The sequence below is a fragment of the Grus americana genome, chromosome 6 (assembly GCF_028858705.1).
Source record: "Grus americana isolate bGruAme1 chromosome 6, bGruAme1.mat, whole genome shotgun sequence".
NCBI classification, from domain to species: domain Eukaryota; kingdom Metazoa; phylum Chordata; class Aves; order Gruiformes; family Gruidae; genus Grus; species Grus americana.
In genome coordinates, this window is record NC_072857.1 from 22,813,720 (window position 1) to 22,832,585 (window position 18,866).

Below are 18,866 nucleotides of genomic sequence, written 5' to 3' on the forward strand. Positions count from 1 at the left end.
ACATTAAATTGCTGGATTATTCATTATCTCTCTGAAAACATTTGCAGTCTTACCTTTCCTACAAACACAACAGTCCTCAGCTCTACAATCCATGGCTGCCTGAGCTGGGTATGCTCCACCCCTCAGGAGAGGTATTTACACCCCAAAGCCTGCAGCAGGATCACACTGGGACTGTGGAAATGACAGTGCCCTGGTCCTGGTGACATGGCGGCAGACATGACAGGCTGACTGGCACACAGTGTGAGACCAAACAGGGAAACACTGTCAGTCCATGCTGCCCGGCACCCCTCACTTGGGAAACCAGGGTCCTCCCTCTGACAGCGGTTGATATGTAGAAAAAATATTTTTTAAAAATACAACAGCAATTGTGAGACTGGTGTTTTAGACACCGAAATCCAGAGACTCTCTTACCACTCTGCCTCCAAATGTTGAGGCTGACCCTGCCCCAACACCCTGCCCCAACACCCTGCCCAGGCCCCCTCACTGGGCCCAGCTCCCCAGTCCCCCTTCCTAATGCAACCTCCCACTTCTGGAGAAAACCAGTAAGTCCTGGGGGGCTCTTTGAAGAGAAATATATGTCCCAGAGACATCTCTCACCCTTCCTGGCAGACCTCTTACCCCCAGCAGTGTCCCTCACTGCTCCAGCCCTGCATAGAAAACATGATGGCACGTGAGGAGGGGTTGGCTGCCACCACCTGCCCGGTCAGGGCCCCTCAGCTGCTGCACTCTGCTGTGACAGGAGCAGCTTCAGCCCCAGCAGAGCTGAAATCGGGAGCAAGACTGGAGCAGCAGGGCTGTTGGGGACCTGCATCCGCTCCCCAAATTGGATGTGCCATGTCCTGCCTGGCCAGGAATGCTGTGGGATGGGGAAGACAGGCCTGGCCAGACTGGTGGCCATGCCTCAGACCTGTGGTTTCCTCGTGTTTAGGAAGACATCAAAGCTGGAGCAGGAGCACCCAGGATGCTTCAGGGCATTGTTTGCTTTTCCAGGGCTTGCTTATTTTGAAACACACCTTAGCTAGTCACCTGCTTAGGCCGTGCAGGGTCCCAGGGGTGCAGAGCACCCTCAGCAGCGACCGGACACCTCATGCACCCGTGACTTGCATACCGAGGGCTCGCGGCTTTGTGGGCCTTTGAAAGCCTCTCTAATTATGCAGCAGTTTGCTCATAGCCATAGTGTGTGCAGTCAATAGCAGTTGGGCAGCTGGCCAACAGCGCCATGCCCTTCCAGTCTTCTTGCAACAGTTAAAAGCACTTTTTAGAAAATTAAAATATTAACTAGCCTCCATGAAAAGCGTATCTATCCACCAGCACAGACCAAGTTAAGGGTGAATAATGTTCCATGCCGAAACCTGAACAACTTCAGTACAAATATAAACAAAATAAAATAGTGCCAAAACATGGTTGTTTTCCAGAAACAAGTCAACCATTGTGAACGCTGGCTGCAATAACCTGTAGCACTATAATCTTAATTAAAAGGTCAGGACTTCTCTTACAGTCACTTCTGTTTCACACGTAGGGTTTTTAAACTATACAGCAATGTACTATTTTAGCATCTTGCAGTAAATGCAGAAATTTTAAAGTATTTTTTTAAAGTAAAGGAAGCCTTTTATTTCCAAGGTTGATTAAAAACTGCCTGATGAAGTTTAACTTCACTTTGCCTGCTGCTAAATCAGGAGAGCTTAGGAAATCTAGTGATGGATGACACATACTGAAATTAGTAACATGTGCATGAAATACGGACTGAACAACCACTGCATGAATTACCCAGGAGTGGATCAGCATTCCTCCACAAGCAGCAGCAGCAACTCAGTCTTCTAGACTCAGCCTCAAGGGTACTTCTATCCCAAGTACAAACTTCTGAATACCAGGCACCAAACACAGTAACTCAGATGTCTTTGTGTGACCGCAGAATGACTCCACACAGGGATACAAAACTTTTATTAACAGTACCATTAAGATGCTAACGCAAACACAACTGTGTGTATTGGAGCTAAAAATCTTGCAGCTTTGATTCAAAGGATGAGACAGTGACTGTCCTTTTCTTTCATGTGTTTCTATATGGAACTTTGTTTAAAGTGAGTGTTTAGGTTTCAGAAATGTGTATTTGTAAAGTTGGAGTAAGTGTCATGTATTCAGCCACAACAGACTATTTCCAGATGCTAACAGCAGGAAAAACAAGTCTGTATGTAATTAGAGCAATGCATAAACCCCCTTATTTTTAGGTAGCTGTACACTTTCCAGTTACTTCAGTAGTTCTCAATATATTGCCAAACTTCCCTTTACTAGGGGTAACCACAATACATTCCAGATAAAGAAAAATGCAGTTAACATGATCCTACATCTTTTCCTTAGGTAAAACATTCTTTGATTTAACTTCCAATATTGACACATGCAGAATAACAAGGAATGAAATCTAACATGAGCCTACAGCTATGGCACATTCTCTGTGAACTCTGCACTCAGTCTTGCGCTGTAGGGGGTGATAAGGATGTAGTCCCAGTACTCTGGTGTAATCTAAGGCAGAAAGAGTCACTATGAGTCTAATTTTATTCTCCGAGCTAATTTTATTCTACAGTTAAATAATTCTAGAAGGACCCATTGAAAACGTTGTTTCTGTGAGGTCTATTCAGTGAAATGACATTTGGGTTACTTCATTACAACAGATGTTTTAAGTTTCATGGATTCCTCCCCTTTCACCTCCAACGTTACTTAAATTAATTATTCTATTATTGGCCTTTTGTTTGTAATTAAAGAGAGTTTGCTTTAAGTAGCTAAGTGTAGCTCAGTGATATGGTTAACTGATTTTGCCTTTCCTTGAAATGCAAAAACTCGCAATGAAAACCTTGAAATTTCAACTGTCATTGTTTATTACTGTTTTGGCTACATTCTCTACAATTTCAGCAGCATCTTAAAGAGACAGTTAATGTTTCTTTATATACAATGAAAACAAAATGGCTTGCAACATCAGAAACAAGAGCAACAGTTTAACTGTACAATACTAAATGAAAACCTGTGGTAATACAGCCTCCTTTTTCTGCAACATGGACAAAATTACATATAGGTATTCAGCATCAAGAATGGGATAGTAAAAAGAATAGTGAATGGGAGAGAGATACACTGTTCTGAAAAATAAGTTTCTACCATACAAGGCAGTTAGAAAATGTTTCACATTTTAAAATATCTGTACAAGCCACAAGAAACATTTCCTTGTTGATAGGAACTTCCAGAGATAAAGAATAACCATGAGCAACTTCTACATCTAGTATCAATGCGCTCTGCAGGTTGAGAACGCAATAAACTGACTTAAAGAACTGTACTGTATATTGCCAACATGGATCTGGTTTACATGCCTTGATTGTTAATGAATTACCTACTCAATCTCTCATACATACAGTTGACTTGCACCTTAAGGAGGTCATTTGATTCTTTTGCAAAAGTAAAAGCAACGTCATCTAGCAGCAATTAAAAGCGCCTTGAGGGAGACTTAAAAAAAATACAATATCCAATTAGAAAAAGCCATACTTTAAACATTTGTACAGGAATAAGTTGCTGAAATTTAACTGAAAATGTGACATCTGTACAACAATTTACAATAGAGCTAGAAGGGAATTTATCATTATTCCTGCATAGAACATTATACATGACCTGTTTGCATTTAGTTTCAGACTGTTGCTTGCTTTTATCAGAAGCCTGGAAAGTTTCACAAGTTTCAATACCACAGAAAGTATAGTATTTTTAGAAAATTGAGCGGATTTAAAAATTAGCAATCTATTTGAGAAATAAGTACCAGGAATTCCATATCACCCTTCCAATCTAAATTCAGTGAAACACCACCACATTTTTGGAGGTACAAGCCTGAGTTGCCAAATAAAATACTATAAATTTATCTGAGGAATCTGATACAGAATGTATCCTTGACCATCTCACACTCCTTACTTTGGTTTCAAAAGATGTCTTGGAAAGATGGCAGTTTAATTAGTTTATAACCAGGCACGGTATTTTTCCTGTGTTTTCAAATTTGCTAACTACCCTTTTTTTATTTAAATAATGAGAAACTACCCTTCATGTTAGAACTTTCCAGTATCAACCAAATGTACTTTAAGTATTAAAAAGATTATTTACAATGTTCCCCAGAAAAAACTAAAAACCTTTTCTTCAGTCTTAAACACAGTATACCTGTTAGTGTGTAACAGGCAGTGTCATCCTTCAATGTTTAAAGGTATTTCTCAGAAGGGTACATTTATTCACAGTCCATGATCCATTCCAATCATACAAATGACACTATATAGGAGGACTTCAGTCTGAAAACACAGTTATCAAACTTGTCCTGTGTAAAAACACTCAAATGCTTTTAAGCTCAAGTCTGCTTCTGGAAACTACACAAAGGTATCATGCCATTCCTCGGTTGGAGAAATTTCAGTATGAAATAATGCTCGAAGTAGGTGGTGTAGGGGATGCTGCTAGCCCAGTCATATGCAAGTTTCCTGAAGAATTTGATCTCCTCATATGAGGGAGAAGATAAGGATCATTAGCCAGCTGGTGGACATCAAATCTATCCTCTTTTCGGTATGCTAAACAGCGTCTGATAAAGGCCTAGAAAAAAAAAAATGTAAAAAGTGACAATACTATTCCGAATAACTATGTCTGCTTACAAGCAAGTACACGCATCCTCCTGGAGAAACTAGTTTCTAAACAAAGCCTTGTTCTCACGTAATTCAGTTCAAATGACAGTGTAACATTTTACTACCAAGTCCAATAAAACAATGTAACATCACAGCAGGAAAAAAAAAAAAATCAGCAAATTAACTGGCTTCAAATAATCACACTTCAAATAGTATTTCCATGTTTAGTAACTATATCTACAAGTAAAACATCAGCATCTCACACGATTAGAATTCTGCATGTGTTACACCTGAACAGCTTAGTAAAAACTAGAAATAAATGTCACAGCATTGAAAAAGTGGGAAAGAGCTTCCTGGAGCTTCTAAACCCATTCAGCTGTGCAGTAGGGAAGAGTAGATGGAAGATACAGGGACAGAATTTGAGCACTTTAGTTGACCTTTGAAAGCAGGCATTATCACATGTGCCATGATGGAATACAGCAAAATGTGAAATTTGACAATGGTGGTTGCCATGTTCAATAGGCATTAAACAACCAATAGACTATTTAAGAAATCACTACCTAGCTGGAACTCCTTTCCCAGAAAAAAACTCAATCCCATCTGCTTAAAAATATCTAATCAGTTGAAAAATTCTGTATCTAGCCTCAGGACTGTTCTTGAGACACTATGTTGTCCTATGTTTAGGTCCATACAATGTATGCCAATCATTATGTGCTGAAAGTTTCTGTCAAGTCTTATGTCTAGCATGCACAGAACATTTGGTCTCCCGAGAGCTTGGGCTTCAACATTTAATGACAGAAAATCCTTATTATTGCTGCAGTACTGATTAGCACATCATTACTTAATTTAGAACTTAATTTAAAAGAATTACATATCTTTTCTTTGATAAATCTGTTCAGCTGTTTGTTCTTTGCTCCAATAAAAAACTGGAGATTAAAGGAAAAAATCTGTGATACAAGTTCCTAAGAATCCTACTAGAATTTACTTCTATCATTTACATATCCAGCTTGAACAAGGTACAAAAGAAAAAACATGCACATCTGTTAATATATATTCACATGTTCTTTGACATCATGGATTTTAATCAAATTCTTCACAATAAATCCTTCACAGCAAATTACTTGTTAAGAGTTGTTTGCAAGATCCTCAGAGTAACAGTTTGTGTCTAAAATGTCTGTAAAATACCTCATGCTTCTGTGGCACTGTAGACACATTAATGAGATGCAAAGAACATTGCACAAAATAGGAAAAAGTGGGGAGGATCAAAGGACAGTTACAGTCTGAAAACTAACAATGTCATTCCAGGTTCCATATTTATTTCATCTCCATGTTTTCCAAATCAGAATTTCAGTTTACAAGCTGTTCTTTTCCAACTGCCAGGCCTATAAATCTGAAAGACAATTTGGATTCTACACAGTCATCGTAAACGGTCTGAATTTACAAGGTAGTCTGAAATTGTTTTATAGCATTTCCACCAGAGAATAATTTCTCCCTCTCTCTTACAGCTATCGTGACAATGTTAATAAGAGTGGAGAATGCTGAAAGTTTATTTTAGTCTTTCAAATAAACAAAGAGAACATAGAATACACAGAGAATGTAAAATAAGTTGCCAATTCTCCATGCTGAACTGCCTACTCTTTCCAGACATCCTCTGTATAAAACCTACTAATGACAAAGAAATGCAATGTTAGACAGAGATATAAACTATCAACATGTGATGTTATCAATTATATGATGTATATTTGTCAACTGCATTCAAAGGACACAATTTTTCCCAATGGGGGTGAAAACCCCAAACCAACAAACAAAAAAATCCCAAACAAAAAACAATGCTAGGACAAACTACAATTCTTCAACCAAATTTTCATAACCTTAACTGCAACTCATTCACTAACACTACTTTTAGAAAATAGAACCAACAGAAATACACCACAAATTGTAACAGCAGGTTTATGTACTCAAAAGACATATTTTCTTGGGAAGTTACAGCCTCTAGAAATAGGTTTCTTTTCCTTTTAATCTTTACAATCTAAATCTTAACATTCCTAATTTTTTTGCAGCTTGTATCCCAAATCTAAGTATGTTTAATTAACTGCTGGAACTTGAATAGGTAATCTATTATCTTGATTATCTTGGCATTTTTTTCCACAAACACATCTCTACTGCATCTGGCTGTGAATATACCTTTCAAAAACTGGGACAGCTTTACAAACAAGTAACACATATATAATGTTTTCTTCCATATTCACAGAATTTGTGTTATGGATGCTCACAGCAGCAATCACTTGGGAAAACACCTTAATCTGTTTCTGAATAGCTAGTCTGTGGAGATGAGTTTGATACTACAGATGTTTCAAAATAAGTTTTTTTTAAATACAGGAAGACACTGCCATCTGCACATTTGTGGCGGATCAACTATTTTGGCAGTCTTATTTCCTGAACCAGCATCAACATATCTTATAGATTCTTAAGAATTTATGTTTCTAAACTCAGCTTTGAGTTAATACACACACAGTATGACCTTTCAAGGGGAAGAGTGTTAGCAAGCATATCCTCCAGGTATTTGGAAGTCAAACAGTTCTTCAAGCCAATAAGGCTGCAGAGAAAAACATTCACTATTTTCAGAAAGAGTTTGATACTGTTAGCAGAAGTATTTCACAAGAACTTCTAGTGAGACAGTCTGAGTGAGACACGTAAGGTCCTCTGGGAAAAAGCAAAGCAGACAATTTTTGAAGCAGCCTACTTTAAAACTGCTTGCAAATTTCTGGAATATATAAAGTACACGATTTTGAGAAGTCCCAGAATAAGTTTGCTTAAATTAAAACATCAAAATACTAGTTCTCCATTACGTTTTCCTACACGTTTAGTTACTACGTCCCACAGCATTAAGTTAACGGCAATTTTATAGCTGAATCCTTTATGATGAATGTTTTAACTGTTACTCAGAGATCACGTGAAAAGTTACCTTGGCTTCATTGCTTACAACAGGTTTGACAGGGAACTGAACTTCTGTGGCTTTTAATATTGTATTTTCTTGTAAGATATCTTGCTGTGATTGATTGTGGCCAAATGGCTGAAAAATAAGCACATTATTTTCTTCATGAAAGTTATCCAACTACTTTGATTTCATAAATATTTATGCTATACTAAGTTTTTGCAGTGTTAATACAAACTACTAACCATTCCGTAAAGTTTCAGTCAAGATTTTCTACATTTCTTGCAATATCAACGCACACCACCAAAAAGTAACACAACTAATTTTCCATGTAGAATCACATCTTTATGACTGTAATTCACAGTCGAGTGGAAACAGGCATTTACACTAAAACAATTTAAGATTTTCAAACAACGTTTTCCTTACCTTTCTACCATAAAGGCATTGGAAAAAGATTACTCCAACTGACCATACATCAACTTTATTAGAAATCTTTGGTGGCTCTTTGCCAACTACAAAACACTCTGGAGGCAAGTACCTGGAAAACAAAATATGCATCTCAGTGTCTGCAAGTAGGTGTATGGCATCACTAGAACTTATTCAAATATCAAATTATACAAACACTTCACATACACATCCCTGATCTTTTGACAACGAGCACACCTGCCTTACGGTCAGCATTCCATCACCTTGCGCACCCATCAAAACTGACATCACAGGTTTTTGTATAGTCAGTCAGTCAGTCAAACAGAGGGTCTATTTCATACAAGCACAACTACTAACATTCTTTACCTACATTGCTAATTGCCACTTTTTTTTTTTTTTAATTGGGGTCCTAGGTTAAATATGAACCTTTTCCTTCTATCGGAGCAAGAAAAGATGAAAGCCACATAGGGCGTTTTACAGCAAGGCCTGCTTAGGAATCAAAGATAATGTAGATATGGCTTAAAGACCCTTCACCTAAGTTTTTAGTAAGGGTGATGACATTAACCAGAGGGGTATATGGTAGACAAAGGTGATTGCTATTTCCATTCCTATCATCTGCAGGAAGCCATACTTAAAGAGCTGAAAGTTGAGGAAGTTTCTGTGCCATTCCTGGATTACAAAGGAACTGGTGAAATGGAACCTCCTTTAAAAAGCAAACAAAACCTCCCAACCATATCAATATGTGGGCAGTTAAGTATTATTGACTATAATATATAAAATTGAAACAGGCATAAAAACTATTTGAGAAACTACAGACCAGAGATTCTTTCAGCAACAGCATATAAAGCTTTAAAAGAAATTTTGAAGAAATATTTGTGGAAATGGAAATAAGCAGAAAAATCAGGTAAGAATGCAACACAAATAAGAATTTCACACCGTATCACAAAATCTCTTCTGGAATACTTGTGTACAATTGTAATTACAACATTCAAGAAAAATGAGCTTAAAGTGATGCAAGTGCAAAGACAGCTACTAAGATGATGTGAAGAATGGAGAGCCTACAATTCAGGGAAAAAAAACCTGAAGGCTATAAAAACACCAAGGAGCAAGTACCAGGAAGGGAAATAACCTACTTCAGGGAGGACAGTGTTGGCACAAGAACAAACAAGTATAAACTGGCCACAAATAAACAGAGTCTGTAAATTAGAAGATTAGGTTTCTAATGATCAGAGAACTGAGGTTACAGAACACACTTCAAATCAGATTACTGGGGACAAAACACTACCTAAATTTAATACAAACGTCTCTAAGTTTACAAAAGAGATTATGTGACCTCTCTGCCTGGAAAGGCAGGGAACTGGACCCACTGACTGAGGAAATCCCTTCCAGCACTATGCTGCTGACAGTTTGGGCAATCTTCTGAACAAACTCATCCCCCACCTCAAACTCGCTCAAAATATTTCTCTCCTTAATGAAGATTTTGGGATCAGAGAAAGTGTGAATTAGAAACGCAGAGATTCATCATGAACCTATAAGGGTCACAGACCTTTTTTGATCTCTTAGTTTACAGCACCACTAGCGCCTTTGGCATTTTAGACAAAAAGTTTATTATGTGCAACTTCCAAATACGGGAAAAATTGCAGAGTAAATGGGATGACACTGGCTTCTCTGTTTAGAATTACGTTTCAGCTCCTGACACTGATCTTGCTACAGGCAGAATGAGGAGAGAAAGAGCAAATGAATTCACAAGTAATAACCTGGCCAATATAGACTTTCTATTCCACCCACCTTGACATAGCTACCCAGGCTCAAAGAGCTACTGTGCTATGAAGAAGCTGCATCTTTAGAGAGAAAATTTGACAAGTAGCTTTTCTGTAAGCAATGAAATGCTTATTGTCATTCCTGTTCTGTAGGCAGTTCTAAAACTTCAGGTTTTTGGACAAGCATGCAAGTGCACACAGAAAACAAATCACAGCTGCTGAGCTGTCATTAACCTTTAGGATGGAAGAGTAAATACTCTTTTGTCCTAAGGACATTACCTGCTGGTAATCCCTGCTCTAAGATTTCCAGGACTAAGCACCCACACTTAATCATCATAGCTCTGTCAAACGTCTTCAACCACCTGCAGCCAAAGATTAAACACCTGCTTCTTCAGGGAAAGCAGGTTTCTAAACCATAGCGATCATCGCCATATTTAAATATATATATAAAAACCACATACACTCACCCTCTCTTATTTTACTTGTTATGCTACCATTCTAACATTTGGGAATATCATCATTTGTAGTACTGCACAAAAATCTTTATTTTTCATCCATGTTAATATTTTCGTCCTAGCTCTCTCTCCAAAATGGCTTTATCAGAGAGTATTTATGAAATCTGAACAATGACAGAGGGTCTAAACAGCAAAATCAAACCAGGCATTACCAGTAAGTTCCTGCTCCCTGTGAAGTTAAATCCATTCCATCCACACCGTAGCTATCATCATCCATTATTTTGGACAGGCCAAAATCAGTAATTTTTATTTCTCCACATGCTGTTCCATCTACAAGGAGGATATTACCTATCCAGGAAAAAAAAAAAATCACCTGAAAACAGCTAACAGAATGCTTTATTTTCAAAACCAGGTTCAATTTTCAGGAACATCTAACTTCATGAGGGGTAACTGGTAACTTTACATCATCTTTATATCCTCAAGTCTAGAGTAACTTGACTGACACATTTCAGTGCAGTCTCAGGAACTCTCTAGGTCGTCATCATCATCATCTGAAATGGCTCCCTCAGCTGGGAGCTGGCTGGACAGCAAGGAAACACAAAACATAGGGAGGAAACACCGAAACGTAGCAGTATACCAGTTACAACAAAGTTTCGTATTTTTCTGCCCAGAACAAATCCTACACACTACAGGTTTCAGGGCTTGCATATGCCACAAAATCATGCCAAGAAATTGCTGCAAAATTACGAATCTTATTCTGTGTGTTAAAGTGGTACAACAATTTGATATAAAAGTTATTTGATGAAGTTTCTCTAAGAACAAAAACTAATGAGACTAAGAATACATTCTGTACAATTCCATAACACGAGAGAAATCTATATGAACAATTTATTACACAGCAGCAAGCAAACAGGCTGGCACGAGAGTTACATTACAAACCCCACGATTGGAAGTGTAGCAGATTAAAGTACATGAAGAATACAAGCATCATTCATGCAAGGTGGTAAAGCAAAGGCCATGGATTCAAGACAGAATGCATTGTTTATGACGACGCTTATTATTCATTGTAAAGAAAACTTCTGAAAAGTCCTGTTTTGAAGTGATTATGCTGGGATGCTGAAAGTGATCTATTACATATTTCAATCCTTTACAGGGTAAGAAATATGTAAGAGAAAAATTATTTACACATCAGCATTCCACAATGATCAGATAGGACTGAGCCAACTAATGATCTGATCTGTTTATATTGCTAAATACCAACGTATGTATCTATGTGCTATATGATTTTTTTCTACAAATTCAAATCAAAATAATACAAAGTAGAAAAGTTATGACAAACATTTTTCCAAAGAAAAGACAGATGATTTTGGCAATAAAACTAGAAAGAAAAGTACACACTTGTTTCAGTTGTTTACAATAAGCCTGACATACAGAAGAGAATTTTGGTATTTTCAGGCATGAACTACAAACAAAATAAAGGACTAAAAAAAAAAAAAAAGATATTTTCAATCGTATCATTCCTCATTTACCTGGTTTAAGATCATAGTGTATAATAGGGGGCTTGATCTCATTGAGATACCGTAGTGCATTTACTATTTGCATTACAATGGACCTAGCTTCCTTCTCTGACATCAATTTATGTTGCTTGAGATAGAAATCCAAGTCATTGCCTTCACAGTATTCTAACACCGTGCAAAACCTAGGGTAGAATTCAGAGAAACAAAGTTAAATAAACCTATCAAACTGCACAGCCAGAAGTAGAGATACTATTAGCCTATGAAACCTGCTATCAATAAGAACAGTCATACTCACCAAAATGCATCCATACTGACAAGAGGTTAAGTTAAAAAAACCCCTTATTATGTAGGCATGTTTCTTAAGAAATATATTCACTATCCCTTACGATGTGACAAAATTTCATGCAGAGGTGCAGCCCAGTGATCATGGGCTACACTTAGGCTAATAATACTCCTGATGTCATTTAGTCTTGGAAACTTGTCTAAGATACAGCAGCCTTTCACAGAGCTGCCCTGAGCAGCCTTTGCTCTGCCCAAAAACATTACAGCACTACATGTCCCTTTCACCCTCAGGATATCCTGTACGGCTTGCTAGTCAGGTGTTGCAAAACACTGTTTTCGTCACTTTATAGGCGGCCTGCAATAGTTAGCTGAGACAAAATTCTGCAACTAGCGTTCTGGGTTTTTTTTAAGTCCCCTTAAGGAAACCCTAAATGCTTTGGCTGAAAGCAAGAATGCATTTTTGTTCAAATTCTCTTCATTTCTGTTTATCTAATATACAGCACTAAAATCCTTGCCAAGTTCGAGAAAATGTATCATTTTATGCACTTACGTATCTGTATCCAGGGAGAAGTAGTCATACAGTTTAACTATCCGGGGGTGATCCAGTTCTTTGTGTATTCTATACTCTCTACAGGCATGTCTAAAAGAAGATGGATACATTAACCTCCTACAATCAATAAAATGCTATTCAATTTAACATATGAAGCACAAGTCATTAATATTTACTTGTGGTAGTTTTCTTTCTTTTCATCCCTCCAGCTTTTGTTGAGCTGGTGAATCTTCACAGCAGCGTATCGTTGTTCATAAAGATCAAAAGCCTAAAAAGGAAACCCACAAATATGGGAAAGCTATAACCAAAGATGATAAAAACAATACCCAATAAAGAGAGGAAAATAACTGGCATGTAATTCACAAGTCTACTGTAATGCTACCTCCCCTCCACAGGTTAATCAAAGTTTGCTCAATTAGTGTTTAAAGAGTATACCACATTACAATCCTGCTTATTTAGATCCCCTCCCTTCCCTCGAAAATTAGATGTACAAATGTACATGGCTCAAACATTAGCTTTAGCAGACCCAACACACTGTACCTTGTATACTTCACTGAAGCCACCTCGTCCAAGTAAATGGAGTAACAAATATCGTTCATTCAACGTGGGGTGATCTTTAAATCTCAAAAGAAAAAAAAATCATTTAATTCTATTTAAGGTATACGAATAGAGTCTAAAATGTAAACCTCTTAATATTACTTCTCAAATGGAGCTTTTTTTTTTTTTACTAGCAATATCTATTATGCTGAACAATATTACACCATGTGTAACTTTATGGCACAACTATACAACATGACCAATTCCAGTATCTTTTGACTATTTAGCATAGAAATGCTACCACAACATCATTGTTAAACCTCAAAAAAATTCTGGCAAACTTTTTGTTATTTTTCTCTATTTTTTTTTTGTAAGGATAAGAAAAGCACCCTTGGATTTAAACATGCGATACAAGGGCTCTCTCCTTGTGCCAAATTTTGGAGAAGTCTCAAACTTCAGCTTTCTGGAACAGATGAGGAGGATATACTCCCAATTTCACATGGAACACGACCAGACCTGTTGTACGTACCTGCCTCTTTTATAACAAAATGGGTTTTATATATCACTAAGAAATTAACAAATAACAAACAGCAATATGGGGAAAACACACCAAAGGACTGAATATCATACTCTAATCAAAAGCAAGAAGAAAACACTCCTTCCAAACACAAAATGATGCTGCATGACAGAAAAGGACCACACACTGTCCTGAAATGCGCAGAAGACAAAATACATCCTTCCATCCAACCAGGGGGAAGGGAGGTGAATACTCATTACATTTCTAGTGCAATCATGAGACAACTACACTCATGAATCTAAGGCTGGCTGCCAATTATACTCCACAGAACACTTTAAGGAAGGGTTTAGCGCTAGTCTGCAAATAGGTCATCGGATCCTCCCATGTTTTCTACAGTTTTGGAGGTATGGTCAATAGTCAACTACTTGAGGGAAAATGCATATTCTTGGTTACTGTGCCCCTTTTAAACATAAAACTTCCCTTTTCCTCATTATGAAAATCTGTATTTCAATGCTAAAGACATTTAAAAAAAAAAATCATACAGTAAGGAATGCACTCAGTATAGAAGAGGTAATAAATTTAGAGGTAGCATCATCGGGCGATTGCTGTCATGTGACCAGTAGCCCAGTTCTTTAAAATCACACTCAACAAATTTAGATTCGTATTTTCTTGGTCCTTCTACTACATGTAGGGCCAATCTTGTGAACCTCACCACCTTCCCTCTCCACTGCTGCTTTTGCTACTCTGTGCAGCTCTCCGTGGCTCAGAACCTGCACCTTGCAGGTAGCCCCAGCATCATGTGGGCTCTAAACCCAGACAGGGAAGCCCTAACCCACACTCTCAACTTGACTGTTAGTGCAGTGCAGCTGTAAATAACACATGCAGACATGCAAGTTTACCCATCTGCTTTTCACTGTCAAGGCTGGAACTCCCAACAGGTGAGTTTGCAGTCTGTATTTGGGATGCTTGGGGAGGGCGCACACGGGTTAGAGGGATGTAGAGGGGAACGTTGCTAGAACAAGAAAGAGCTCAGCTTTGCACCACAGCTGGAAGCTGTAAACCCAACAGGATTTGAGTCAGGACCCAACAGCTGCTTTGCTTCAGAGCCTTCTCCCCTATCAAATGGCCAAGTTGCCAAGGTGTGCTAGGAAAGACAGCAGGGGCTATGGACCTAAATGACTTCTCCATTGCTTCTGTCTTCTATATTATGAGTGTAAGCTGCAGCCTGGCCACTTGGTAAACACTCAAGTCTAAACTCCCACAAAAACATGAACGTACAGTTTATGGTTTGTCATTCTGTACAATAAAATATGTCAACACTGCAGAAAATGAGCAGTGAAGCTGCAGTATTCTGCTTGTCCATGTCCTGTAACTCTGTTTTCAACTGGGACTGTAATTTGGACACTCTTTCCCCCACACAGGCAATATTTACACACGTCAAAGCCTTTGATTTTGCTGTGGCATTTATTCCTTTCTGTTGAAGGGTCTCCCTTTTTAAAAAAAAAAAAAAAATTCTTCTAATGCTAACACAGATGATTAAAAAAAGTTACCGTTCAATCTGCAAAGAACTGTTTATTTGTTGTAGGACATATATTTTTAAAAGAAAATATTCTGTCATCAAATTGTAAGCATCAACACCCATTATTTTTCATATCCAAAACACAATACGAATTTAACTATCAGTTAGCACTATAGCCACGTGGTAACAAAAATTTTCTGTACTCCTGCAGGGTAGGTATGATGACCATTAAAAAAGTTAAGTGCAATCTTACATCCTGTTGCTTTAGGTCTTAGTGTATGTATATATAATCCTATTGTGTCTAAAAAGCAAAATAAAATACTAAAGTCTTAAGGCTGTTTCATAAATATTTAATAGTGCAGAAAGAAACAAGCCCAGTCTCATCATTTCCTTCCCCCTGGCTGCTCATTCTCCCCTTGCACTGCCCTCTCTTCTCATGGCAGCATAAGCATTTTGGCAACTGGGGCAAAGAACAAGACTAGGAAATTGATCCAGGGTTAAAATTAATACAGAAAAAGAAACCACAGGAACTGGTTTTAACTTCGATCAATTTCCAGTGTCTGTTCAGTACGGAAATGCCATTGCAAGCACGTGAAAGGAAACAGGGCAAGGGCATAATGAAGTAGTCAGGGATAGGCAGAACCAGTTTCTTTCAAGCAACAGTGCCAGCTTAAAGTGCTGGTGAAACTCTAGCGTTAGTGTTTGATTCGCTATGACAGAAAACAGACTTTTTTTTTTGGTTATGTATTACCTTCAGATCTACATAGTAATAGCTAATATTAAGTAACAGTTTAACATTATGATATATTGCCATGCAAGCTGAAGTACAGAGTAACATTTAACATAATACAAAAGACTTTGCATTTGTCTTTCTCCTACTAGGTACCTGTACCTAGCAGGAATGAAATCACAGGGCAATAAAACTAAAACTAATTTTAACTGCATCACAAAATCGCTGCTGTTGCATCAAACCTCCCTGCCATTTGCTTGCATTATTGTTAGCTAAGTGAATTGCATTAGGTTTCCTTACAAGTATTATTTTTAGCCTAGTCATATGGTGTAGCAAGTTTTAGCTCTCCTGTACTATAAGCTGTGTATCTATGTTATTTCTTGCATATTCATGAAAACCATTAGTAAGTTTACCAAATCATAAATAAGTCTATATTTTTAAAAGTTTAAATAAGTTGGTGTTTAAAATATATGCATAAACAAAGAGAACCAAAGAAAAATTTATGAATGAGCCTCTCTCCTGTAGGTAAAATGTGATTTTAGAGCGTTATTTTAAAAATAGACATGCAAAATTAAGACAGTGAGTCTCTTACTGTGAATTATCTTCATTATTTATTCTTTTCAGTTCTCTTATGTGAAGATTCCTAACTCTTTCCAAACGTTCAAGTTCTGCTTGTATTTCAGCTTCCTCCTGCAAATGAAAAGAATGAAATATAAAAGCTCATTTACTCCCTGTTTGAAAAGGATATTTTTACCCCTGCATCAATACTAGTGGTGATGGAGGAACATTACATACAAAACCCTGCTGAACTAGAAGAAAGCACTGCTTTTCTCTTAAAGCTAGAAAAATTCAGAAAGATAAGGCAAAAGCCTGTTTCAAGGAACCTTTCTGTCCATGAACCCACAGGTAATGGGATGTTCAGAGTTTTGTTCTGCACTGTAGGGATGCTATTTGAAATGAGAGGCAGCTGGGTTTTGTACCTCAGCCAAGGAGAGAAATTATCTGGGAAGCGGTCTGAAATTGATGTACAAAGAAGAAAAAAAAACCTGAGATACACGCAGTTATAGATTTTGTACAAACCGACAAATTAAGAAAAAAGACTTTTAAAATATTAAAAGGCTGAAGTGCAAACCAAAAAAAGAATAAAAGAATGTCATTACAGCAGTAGCGTTCTTAAGGTGTTGACATAAAACACAAAACCCAAGCTAATTTAAAAAGATTTTTTCATTTATATCTTATTAAAATTACAAATGCAGAATGTGTATTGCCTAAGATTTTGAGTGCAATTTCAAAAGAAGCACATCAGGTATGAGCACATTTCCTAACTTATTTCAGCCCTTAAATTTATCTCATCTTTATGCTACATATTAGAGAACACTGAAATAGTTGTTTATTCAGATTCCCTAAAAAAAAATAAAGAATTGACAATGCCTAATTTGTGGAAACCTATTTATCTATACTGAAAGCGAAAAATGTACACTCATTGAAAGACACTGTAGAAAGGGTTATATCGATTTCAGAGTTAGTATCTCTAGAACTTGGAAGTTTGAATAAAAGGGAGACAAAATTAGTCCATACCAGATAGCTCATAATTATGGAATTATTCTAGCTGAAAAAGAAAAAGAAGGCCTGGCATCTGATACGTTGGTTTTGGGTTTTTTTTAGTAGCAATGCCAGTGGAAGCATTGCCCCACATGATCTCTTATTATTTTGGCACAGCCTCTTGTACAGCCACATGGTGAACCAAACTGGAAAACTAATCTTTTTTTTTTTTTTTTTAAAAAGCAGCAAGCCTCACAAAAAGATATGTATTTGGTTTTTGAAAGAAGCTAGATCAGTTCTCCAATCCAATTTATACTGTGACTGCACAACCTGATGGTGCTGGTAAAAGCAAGAGGGCAACAACTCATGGCACAAGGGGGTGGAGGCAGAAGTCAGCAGAGGGGAGAGAAAATGCCATAAAGCTGGTATTTCCAAACATTGTATATCATAAAACCACATCCTAAAACAACAACTGTATTTATATAATCTAAAACACACATTAAATGATCATATTTCCAATGAGTTGAGGAGTACGGAATAGATGATTTCAGTGGGTATCCTGAATACTTCCCCATGAGCTAAGGAAAAACCCTCTCATCCTAAAACAAGACACTAGATGAACCTCCACCCAGATAACAAAAATCAAATTCCTAATAATTTAAAAGCTGCACTAAGTAACGCTAATCTGCTAGCAGATCTGGGTGGACCATTTGTTTTTCCTAACATTTTTTTCTTTCTTTTCTGTTTATACAGTGTTAAATTTTTTTAAAAAAATACATTTAGATTCATCCTTGCAGTTCTCCATTAAACACCCTGAAATGATATGCAGTTCCTCATAACCCAATAGTCCTTTATAAAGAATTCTAGCCCTTTTCCCCCTCGCAAAAGGCCACACACTTATACACACACAATTGTCTATGTTCTTCCCAAAGGCCGACAAAAAAAAAAAAAAATCCATCAGTTATGCCTCTTTCGGGCTTTTTTGTTCATATATTATGCAATTCAGTGGTTCTCAAAATGTGGTTCATAGGCCAATGTTAGTCCAAAGAGAACTGGCTGGTTGCATTGTTTCCAGCTGTTATTTAGGACACTCAGGCTGTGAATACCTTTAAGCAAGAATGAACCAGCTTAGCTGCCTCAGGTCACCGCTATATAAAAGGAAGTGAGAAAACAAGAGCCTCTCTCCAGGACCAAAGCTTCTAGCTGGAAAAGAATTTCCTGGGGAGCAGAAGGAAAAGAAAACTGGTGGTGGCAGCATGTACAGGGCACCAAAAATAAGAGCACCAGGAAAGCATCTGGAGAATGAAAAGGAAGAGGAGCAGACAGCAAAACAGCATATGCAGAAGGAAAGAAGAAAAAAAAATGTAACCCGCAAAGAAGCACTAGAGAAGAAATATAACCATGTAAAAAGAAGATAACAAAACTGTTTTTCTTAGTTAACAACAAAATCGGTATCGCACGTAAGAATGAA

At 37.5% G+C, this 18,866-nt stretch overlaps 1 protein-coding gene across 5 annotated transcripts in view; it reads right to left on the reverse strand.

The window, feature by feature from the left end:
- Window positions 1-2,846: 2,846 nt before the first annotated feature.
- Window positions 2,847-18,866, reverse strand: part of TLK1 (tousled like kinase 1) — a 70,087-nt gene continuing 54,067 nt past the window's right edge. For all 5 annotated transcript variants that reach the window (XM_054829298.1, XM_054829296.1, XM_054829295.1 and 2 more), the window contains 9 exons: window positions 16,446-16,543; window positions 13,091-13,172; window positions 12,727-12,818; window positions 12,551-12,640; window positions 11,731-11,900; window positions 10,414-10,549; window positions 7,987-8,098; window positions 7,591-7,698; window positions 2,847-4,596 (listed from right to left, as the gene is read on the reverse strand). In XM_054829298.1, coding sequence (XP_054685273.1) covers window positions 4,420-4,596; window positions 7,591-7,698; window positions 7,987-8,098; window positions 10,414-10,549; window positions 11,731-11,900; window positions 12,551-12,640; window positions 12,727-12,818; window positions 13,091-13,172; window positions 16,446-16,543 — 1,065 coding nt within the window. In that variant the 3' untranslated portion in view covers window positions 2,847-4,419. The remainder of the gene's footprint in view (window positions 4,597-7,590; window positions 7,699-7,986; window positions 8,099-10,413; window positions 10,550-11,730; window positions 11,901-12,550; window positions 12,641-12,726; window positions 12,819-13,090; window positions 13,173-16,445; window positions 16,544-18,866) is intronic.